Below are 9,884 nucleotides of genomic sequence, written 5' to 3'. Positions count from 1 at the left end.
GCCCTGGATGACATCTGGACTAAAACCTCATGGGAAACGCTGAGCTAGAACTATTCTGTAATTCTTGACGCAAAGACACTGTGATATAATGCGTTTATTGTTGTATTAAGTCACCACATTTTACAAAACGTTTCAGCAATAGATCACTGATATAGAAAGCAAAGCCCACACCTGAGCTGTTGAGTTTGCTCTACTGTATCCTGTAGAAAAGGGCAGCCCCTGAAGAGGTAGCGACAGGGCATGGCTTTTAGCTGGATCATGAAACCGTGTGGAGCGCAGGTTTGAAGAGTGAGACTGGAGGTAGGACACAGTGCTTTTAGCTGGATCATGAAACCGTGTGGAGCGCAGAGTGAGACTGGAGGCAGGACACAGCGGCAGTTAGGAGGCACAGTCCAGATGGGAAAAGATGAAGGTCTGACCTTCATCTGATGAAACGAGGGCACTGAGAGAGGAGACAATGAGAGGGACCTGGGAAGCGAAGACTAACTGGACTGGGGCGGAGTTGTCTGTGGGGATTCTCAGGCTTCCAACATCAGTGACTGGGTAGGTGTTGGGTCATGCACGGAGATGAAGATGGGGTGGGGGAGAGAAGTGCAGAGTTCGTTCCTGGGTGTGTGGGGTTTGAGGTGCTTGTGGGGTATTTAGGTGAAGAGGTCCAGGCATGAAGGTGGACGTGTCAGAAAAGTTCTGTTCTTATAGTGAAATGGATCCACCTAACGAGCTGCAGACAACACGAACAGTGTATATTTTTGATGCTGGACCTGCAAACAACCAAGAACAGGGCTGGCTTCTGTAGAATGCCACCTTTTCTAAGGCTCCTGATTGTGATTTCAGGTATGTGAGTGCCTAAAATATAACAGAATCTAGCCCTTGCAGGAAGTCCTGTTGGATAAAACCCAACTGGCTCTAGCTGGCAGCTTTCTGCTGGTGATGTCTCCTCCCAGGACCCCACCACTGTATATTCTTCAAAATCAGCGGCTTTCAACCTTGGCTCTGCATTTTAAACACCTGGAAAAATTTAGGAGAATTAAATACAATGCTTTTAAATTTCCTGGTGGATGGTAGATATTGTTTACAGTCTCCTTTCTGCCTAAAAAGTGAGACTAGACCCCTAACCTCTCTCCCTCTCCTGGACCAAAAGGGATCCTGCCTGTAATATGGTTTTGTGAAATGTAAAGCTTTATTCAAATGTAAATTACAACCTTTACCTTGAACTTCAGGAGAAGTCAAATATCTTTCTATTTTCAACTTTTTACTATGGAAAACATCAAACTATATAAAAGTAAAGAGAATAATATAATAAGCCCTTGTTATAGAACCATCACTCAGCTTCAAAAATAATCAATTCATGGCCAATCTTATTTTATTTATACTCTCACCCACTACCTCCTGACTGGATTACTTTTTATCATATTCATAAATATTTCAGCATGTGTCTCTAAAAGATAATCTTTTTTTAGAGCCGCAATATTATCACATTTTTAAAAATTATAATTTCCATATATCAAATATCCAGTCGACATTTACATTTCCCCCACTGTCTTACTTTTTCTCTTTCTTCAAATTGGGATCCAAATAAAGCCCAATCGCTTCAAATGATATGTCTCCTCAATCTCTTTTAATGTATAGATTTTGCCTCCATATCTATTTTCCCCTTGTAACTCATTTATTGAAGAAACCGAGTCATTTGTCTTGTAAAGTTTCCTTCAGTCTAGATTTTACCTATTGCATCTTCCTGATTTTTTACAAATAAACTTTTTTTAGAAGGCTTAGATTTATAGAAACACACTGAAGTACAGAGTTCCCATAGACCCCACCCAGCTTCCCCTGTTATTAACATCTTACATTAGTACGGCATTATTTGTTACAATAATGGACCAAAATTGATACATTACTATTAATCGAAGTCCATATTTTATTCAGATTTCCTTGGCTTTTATCTGAAGTCCTTTCTCTGACCCAGGATCCCACCCGGGATACTGCATTACATTTAGTCATGACTCCTTAGGGTCCTCTTTGTTGTGACAGTTTCTTAGGCTTTCCTTGTGTTTGCTCACCTTAATAGTTTTGAGGGATGCTGGTCAGGTATTTTTTAGAATGTCTCTCTTTTAGAATTTACGTAATGCTTTTTTTTCATGATTGAACTGGGGTTACGTCATTTTGGGAGGAAGACCACAAATATAGTTAAGTACCCTATTCATTACATCATATCAAGGGTACATATACTATCAACATGACTTATTACTGTTGATGTTGACCTTGGTCACCTGGCTAAAGTAATGTTTGTCAGATTCCCCCACAAAGTTACAAATCGTGCCCCGCTACCCCCAAACACATACACATACACCTCTTTCCATATTGTCCTCTTTGGAAGGAAGTCACTATTCACAACCCACACTAAGGGGTTAACAGCTATGCTTTACCTCCTTGAGGGCAGAGTATCTACGTTATTTCAAACTTTTCTGCATGGGAGAATTGTCTCTTCTCACCCACTTATTTCTTTATTCATTATTTATATCAGTAGGAACCTGTAGATATTTTATACTTTAAGTTATGATCTAATATAACTTTATTATTAATTTTTTGCTCAAACTGTTTCGGCTTTGGCCATTGAGAACTCACTCAGTAGGCTCCTGTGTCCCTGTTCCTTTCACATGCTCCCATCAATACTTTTTTTCCCATTAGGTATACTTCCTTACTTTCTGGAATCACAAGATGCTCCAGTCTCATCATGTTTTCATCCTGTATATTTCCTGCTCCAGTGCTTGAATCGGCCATTCTTCCAAGGAATTTTTGTTTGTTTGTTTGTTTTACTGGAAAATGGTATTAGAAATCAAGATCTGGGCAGTGGGTATGCTTATTGATACTGGGGTATCATTCCTTTTAGGTCCCTTCAGGTGACAGGGCAAAGAAATATACATGTACAGTGTCTTAAGAGATATATATATATATATATTTTTTTTTTATGTGTAACCATCTGTATCTGAATTAAGTTAAACACAAATTCAGACTGATATCTCCAACTTGATCCACTATCACATGGGTCATTCAAGCTTCTTCCGAATATTTAAAGATGTTCTTTTGCATTTCTTATAAAATGGTAGTCACATCCAGATTCAAATTCTATTTTTTAGCAAGAATACTTCATAGGAAGTGGTGTGTTCTTCCATCATGAGGCATAAAATAGCTGGTTTTCTTTTAGTGATATTAGCAGCCATTGATGATCAATCCTTAGGATCTATTAAGCCTTTAAAGTTTAAAAATAATAAAAATGATGAAATTTTGATTGCCTCTGTCTTCGATTAACTGAAATACTCTACAGAGAGATACTTCCCCCATCAACTATTTGGTAGCCCTGAGGAGCCCATGTAAAAAAGACAGAATAAATGCTTGATTCTTTTCCTCATTGTTTTTAAAATAACGAATTCGTTCCCTAGTAACCTCTGAGGTGAACCACTGACTTATTTTTAGTTTTGAGTACCATTAAGAACTTGGTACTCAAAACCATGCTCTTGAGGCACATATGGCATTGCTCAGCTATTTACCTCCGGCCTTCAACCTGGGCAATCTGCCTTAGGATGGTGGGATGGGGAAAGGGAGGAGGGAGGTGTGGAGGCTGGGCTCTCCTGGCAGAGGCAGAGAGCAGTGTGGAAAGGGAGGCAAAGTTGGGGAGGCTTGAGGACTTCCATATTCATTCATCCTGATAAAGCTCAGGTCTCCAAAGTCATTAATTCTTGGATAGCTGTTGCCTTGGTTTCAGAGTTATCCACGTTGCCTTAGAAAAAACAGAATACATTTTTTAAAGCCTCCTCAAGCAACCAGGAAGGCAAAATACAACAGCCTGAAGCTCTGAAAAGGGCACTTTTGGCCCTAAATCCTTCAAGGAAGCCAATCTAGGAGAAAAACCAAGTCGCCTTTTGAGTATTAGGGGTAAGGGTTAAGGCACTGATTCTCAGCCCTGGTTGCATATTAGAGTGAGCTGAAACACATGTAAAAACCACCTAAGCCTCAGCATCACCGCCAGAGATTGATTCAGTGGGTCTGGGGCAGAACCCTGGAACTGGCAGTTTTTATGAGCTTTTTGCAAGGTGATTCTAATGTTTAACCATTTCCAAGTCCCCTAGAACTCTAATGGGATAATGAGTCACACCTACAGTCTCATCACCTTGATCCAGTTGCCTGGTGTTAGTAGACAGACACTGTCCCTGCCATTTTACTCAGAAGAATAAGCTAGGAAAGATGCCAGGGACATCTCGCTCTCCCCTTGGGATGCTGAGGCCCGATATGAGTGTGGCTGAGTTCCAACTGGCAGGTCTTTAAAATAAGACACAGCACTCTGCCCCACTCCCAACTCCAAGGATGGCTAAATTTATGTGGGGCAGGCACTATTCTAAGTACTTTAACCTCTCAATATCCCTAAATAGGTTGGTATATCCATTTAACAGATGCGTAACTGGAGACGTGAGACTTAAATGGCTGGCTAAGGTCATGAGCCTGTGTCTGAATGGGTTTTCGGGCTCTTTCCTATCCCATGCTGTCACTTTAAGCCCAGGCCCTCTCAAGGAGCTTCCTCCTCCTTTCTCTTGTGCAATAAATACTGACTCTTGATGTAGATGCAATCTGCAGAGTGTAAGGCCTCAGAAAGGTGTGGAAGGACTGGCCTGTGGTGACGGATCCTGAATCCCTGTTCCTCAGCACCAGGCCCTGTGTAGCTCTCCCTGCCCTGGGGGTGGGCTGCTCCCTATCTTCCTTCGCAGCTCAATGATCTACAGGTGGGTGCGGGTAAAGTCCAGGAAGCCCGGGGCACGTCTTCTACTTCTGAACCTTCCTCACTCTCCTTCCTGTGCCCACGGGGTTTCACCCACAGCTCTTTCTTTCCTCTTACCCTTCCTTGGAAAATGTCATTGATCTTAGCTATCCTATCCACTGCTTATCACTACCTCCAATCCCAGACTAGACCTACAGTTACAATAACCACCCCTTCCTACGACCCCCATCTCAAAAAATGACACCATCATCCACCCAGACCAGAAACTCTGACCTCATTCTAGCACAATTCTCCGCCAACGTTCAATCAGCCATGAGTCCCCTCAATCCCACCACTCAGGACAGCTGATACACCACCCATCGCTCCTCTCCATCCCCATCGCCCTAGGATAGGCCATGTCTCTAAAGCCAACTCCGCCTCACTTCTTTCCTAACCCCCAACGCAGCCCCTGTGCCTCCTGTACCAACCAGACCAAACCAGATAGAGTTTCCTGAACTACCCCTATGGTTCCTCTGGCTCCCAGGATTCATCTCTAATTAAGTCCTGCTCGGACTACAAACCCTTTGGTGTGCCCCACGCTTCAGACCCGCTCAGGAAGTCCCACAGGTGCTGGACTGTGATGTAAGCATTATTTACCCACCTCCCTCCGCGTCCTGGACCCGGATACACTTTCGGCCAGACGCCGGCGGAGACCCAATCCAGAGGAAGGTTTCGGTTTCCCTAGCGTCCCAGAGCCAACGGCTTCGCCCCACCTAACTTCGCCTAGATCCCGCCCCTGGGCGCTGCAGGGATTGGTCCTGGCCGCCCCACCCAGGCTCGGATTGGTCCAGGGTGAGGCCCGCTAGCCTGCCCACGTGGACCTTCGGGACAACAGTGGGGAGAGTGTCCGGCCATGGCTGGGGTCCGCAAGCTGGACTTGGAGGAGTCCCTGGAGCTGGGACCTAACTGGCGGCACGCGTGCCACGCGCTGCTCTACGCGCCGGACCCCGGGCTGCTCTTCGGCCGCATCCCGCTGCGTTACGCCGTCCTGGTGAGGAGGGAGCGCGGCCGACCTCTCCCCGCCCTGCGACCTCCCCCGGGTGCCGACCTCCGGAGCCCAGGGCAATCCCCGCTCCCTTTTCCCGCAGATGCAGATGCGCTTCAGAGCTGGGCGAGGAGCTGGGCGACGCTGCGGCCGCCTTCCGCGTGGAGCGCGCCGACCACCGTAGCTCGCGTACAGTGTCCGATCGGCACGTCGTCACCCACTTCTATGTCAAGCGTCTGACGCTGGAGCAGCTGGCTGCAGTGGAGATTGGCGCACCGCACGCCAAGGACCACGGGCTGGAGGTGGGGCCAGCCTGGGAACCCCACCCCCATGTCCTCCCTCCCCCTGAAAGCCTCTCCCTCAATTTCCTGGTGTAGTTGAAGGGTTGGTCTTTCATCTGAGTGACTGCAGCCAACCTGATCTCCCTGCGAAGGTCTCTCCCTTTTTCCCCCTTTACTGGCCTCTGCAGCCAACTTTCTAGAACACACCCATCCAAGCCTCTCTTCTGCTCCCCATTGATAATGTCTAGGCAGTGCACCCTAGACCTATTTTCTTGGATAAGAGATGTGGCCTGGTACTTTGTGGGGAAACCTTAGGATTTAGGCTAGGGAAGTAAGGGGACAGATGGAGCATGGAGATGGTTCTCAAACTTTGGCAGGTATCAGAATCATCTGGAAAGCTTGTTAAAACAGTGCTTACTGGCCTTACTCCCAGAATTGCTGGTTCAGTGGGGAATGGAGGAAAAGACATGCAAATCTGCAATTTTCAGAAGTTTCTAAATGGGACCGACATGTCTGGTCTAGGTACCACATTTTGAGAAGTAGTGGGGTAGGGCCAAGCAGGCATCTGGAGGCAGGAGCCACTGAAGGTTTCGTGGTGTGAGAAACAGCATTTATAGAGCTGGATAGCCTGACTTGGGTCATTTGTCTCAGAAAGCTGGGCCTGCTAGGCTTTATTGAGACATGAGTCCTCAGGCCTGGTTTGCTGGACTGATCAGGGGTGAGGTGTCTGATTTAGAAAGATCTGACTGAGATGAGCTACCTGGGTTCCCAATGTCTCCTGTCTTCCTCCTTTCACAGGTGCTGGGCCTGGTGCGGGTGCCCCTGTATACCCTGCGGGATGGTGTGGGAGGCCTGCCTGCCTTCCTGGAGAATACCTTTATTGGAACTGCACGGGAGCAGCTGCTGGAAGCCCTCCAGGACTTGGGACTGCTGAAATCTGGCTCTGTCTTGAGGCTTTAAGATCTCAGCTCTCCACTAGAGGATCCCTCCAAGGACCCATGGGACCTGAGCTCAGGACCTTTGTATTTGGGAGGGAGGGAGGGCAAAGGGAATGTTTTCTCTGCTGGGCCTGGCCCTGATAAGTGGTAGCAGATTAAAAGGAGAAGTATGTGCAATATGTTCCGAGCAGAGGGGCCCCAGCAACTCATGGCATCAGGGGCAAAAATCTGCAGCTCATCTCAGGGGTCCTGGCAAATTCTCAGAGCCCGCTTTCTCCCCCCTACATTTGCATACACGCAGCCTGGCAAGCCCCAGACATGTGAATGTACATTCTCTGCCCATATACAAGCTGACGCCTCCCTGACCTCCAAAGTTTACTCTAACCAGGAAGTGGCATATGTGGGACCTACCTTGTCACCATACCCATCTCCTTGCTGGGGAGGAGATTCTCAACCAGGAGAGGGTCTTTTCCCATACCTCCTATATGGCTGTTCTCCAGGGTCTAGCCCAGCCCAGTCTTGTTGGGGAGGACAGAGAAACAAAAAAATCCTTTTTCCCCTCTGAAAGTGGTTGCATCCTTGCTTGAGAATTGCCCAAAGCACTACACCCCTGAAAGGTGGTAGAGGGTCCTAACCAACCCCTTGCTGTCTTCAAAACTGAGCAAAAGGGGTGAGGAAATGGCTTGGTCTCCCTGGACTGACCTTGGACTTGAGAATTCTGAGTTCTGGTGCATCTCCTCCAGGGCTCTCATCTTTGGGACCTCGTAGATTCTGGAGACATTAGAAGAGAATTGGCCCAGCCCTGGTCTAGCCCTGCTCTGAAAAAACGAGCCTCTCAGTAAAGAAGAGCTTATAGCTGAGCTTCGTGGCCCTGCAATCCTTTCAGCAAACATTCTGAGGAGGTTTTAAAAACCTAGGGATGAGTGAGCCATCGGCCTTGTTCTCCTTGGCGTTGAGAAGCTTTTAGGGGCCAAATGGTAAATATTTCAGGCTTTGTTGGGCCACCTGGTCTAGGTAGCAGCTATTCAACTCTGCCATGTCAAAAGTAGTAATAGACAATACACGAATAAATGAATGTGGATGTTTTCCAATAAAACTATTTTTAAAAGGAGATGGCCAGCCTATAGGCCATAGGTTACCAACCCCTGCTCTAGTGAGGGAGATAAGATTAATAATTTTAATTATGATGCCTATTTACTTGTGTCATTTATGTCAGTGTTAAGGAAATAAAGGATTGATATAGGTCTCACCTTGATATGTTTTACTTTTAGTTGAGGTTGGTCTAGAAGAGCCTTCTCTGAAGAGCATTTAAGCTGGGGGATGAGAAGGAAGTACCAAGGTAGGAGTGTGGGAACAGTAGTCTAGGTATTCCAGGGAGTAGCATGTGTTAAGGCCCTGAGAAAGAATCTTGGCAAATTACCCCAAAAACAAGGGTTGGGCCATTAGACTCCATTCCAATTGGGAGGGCAGGGGTTGGTAAGCAGAGAATTTGCAGCCATCTTTAATTTACCAGAGCATGGTCTGAATGGAAGAAGGCCAGTACAATTAGACCAGAGTGAGCAAGGGGAGATGAAGCTGGCGAGGCCGGCAGGAGGCAGCTGGTACAGAGCCTTAATGGTCATGGTCGGGGGCCTAGTGTTGGGTGGAGCCTGGACTCGAAGGGGATAGGAGAAGTGAGTGGGAGGCTGGCACATGCATTTGTGGGGGAGATGGTGGTGATCGGGGCCAGCGGAGATAGAAGTGAATGCATTTGAGAAAGGTAGTAGAGGTTGACAGGACTGGTTTGTGGAGGTGAGGTGAGTGAAAAGACTTTTCAGCTTGCGACTCAAGTTATTCCAAGTGGGGATGGAAAGAAAGCTGGGGGAAGGCAGCTTTTGGAGGTGACAAAATCAAGGTCATTCGGGGCATGAGACATGTGACTCATCTGCATAAAGATAATACAGCAATTTCTGGCTGGATGAGGTCATTCAGGGAGAGAGAAAAGAGAAGAGGGCTCGGGATAGGACACCGAGGAACCCCAGACCTGAGAGGAGAGGACGTGTCGAAGAGGAGCAGGAGTTGGGAGAAAGCCTCTTTAAGAAAGTGGACTATGCCAAGTGCTTGGGAGAGTTGGTAACGTAAAGGCGGAACTGTCCATTGGGTTTAGTAGCATGAGAGTTTTGATGGCCTTGGTGGAACAATTTCAGGAAGAGGTGGTTGTGGGAGGCTGACTGAAGTTGGCTGAAGGAATGGGGAGTGGGAGAGTGGACAGTGAGATGTTGGTCCTAGAGAAATGGCGTGACACTGGAGAGCGCTGTGGGGTCAGGGGACTGTTCACAGTGGGAGATAGAACATGGATATGCGGATGGAACAATGAGTATGAGGGGAGAGAGAGATGGTGAAGGGAGGAGAGAGAGGGTCTACAGAAGGGCACAGTCCAGAAAAAAGGAGGGATGGCCCCTCAAATAGGAGGAGGAAGAGTCCTGCACCCTTATAATAGGGTTCAAGAAAGAGAGGATGAGAAACATATAGAGGATGAGGAAGGTTAAATTAATGGTGGCATAATGGAATTTGACTCTCTTCCTAGTGAAAGGAAGTGAGACCATCAGCTGGATGTGGCTGGAAGATGTTCTCAGAAGGTGAAGTAGAAATTCATCTTGGTATTGAAAAGTGGAATGGCAGCGAAGGCTGAGCTACGAGATGGTTATTTGAGAGTGAAAATCTAGGCACTCAGAAGTGTTGGGTTGTGTGTACCATGCACGTGTTTTCCCCCTCATCGGTGTTCAGCTGGGATGAAGATACTTGATGTGGAGTTGGGCTTTTGCCCAACTCCACATCAAGGAAGGGAGAGGGGCAAGGCAGTTAAGATTATAGGAGAAATGATAATGATAGAC

At 46.9% G+C, this 9,884-nt stretch overlaps 1 protein-coding gene and 1 long non-coding RNA gene across 3 annotated transcripts; one reads left to right on the top strand and one right to left on the bottom strand.

The window, feature by feature from the left end:
• Positions 1–1,895: 1,895 nt before the first annotated feature.
• On the bottom strand, positions 1,896–5,543 carry LOC112475956. Of its 2 annotated transcripts, none has more exons than XR_003044934.1 (2): positions 5,409–5,543; positions 1,896–3,775 (listed from the first exon to the last, which is right to left on the bottom strand). It is a non-coding gene; the product is annotated as an uncharacterized LOC112475956 (long non-coding RNA). The 2 variants fall into 2 exon arrangements; XR_003044933.1 differs by lacking the exon at positions 5,409–5,543 and adding an exon at positions 5,329–5,388.
• A 1-nt stretch (position 5,544) lies between these two features.
• Positions 5,545–8,261, top strand: NUDT16 (nudix hydrolase 16). The gene is made up of 3 exons (XM_015585754.2): positions 5,545–5,833; positions 5,869–6,094; positions 6,872–8,261. Exons 1-3 carry the CDS (start codon positions 5,661–5,663, stop codon positions 7,031–7,033), a joined length of 561 nt encoding a protein of 186 aa, XP_015441240.1. The 5' UTR covers positions 5,545–5,660; the 3' UTR covers positions 7,034–8,261.
• The last annotated feature ends 1,623 nt before the right edge of the window (positions 8,262–9,884 follow it).

This window comes from Pteropus alecto, unplaced genomic scaffold (assembly GCF_000325575.1).
Source record: "Pteropus alecto unplaced genomic scaffold, ASM32557v1 scaffold92, whole genome shotgun sequence".
Taxonomy (NCBI): domain Eukaryota; kingdom Metazoa; phylum Chordata; class Mammalia; order Chiroptera; family Pteropodidae; genus Pteropus; species Pteropus alecto.
This window is presented reverse-complemented; position numbering and strand designations above follow the sequence as displayed.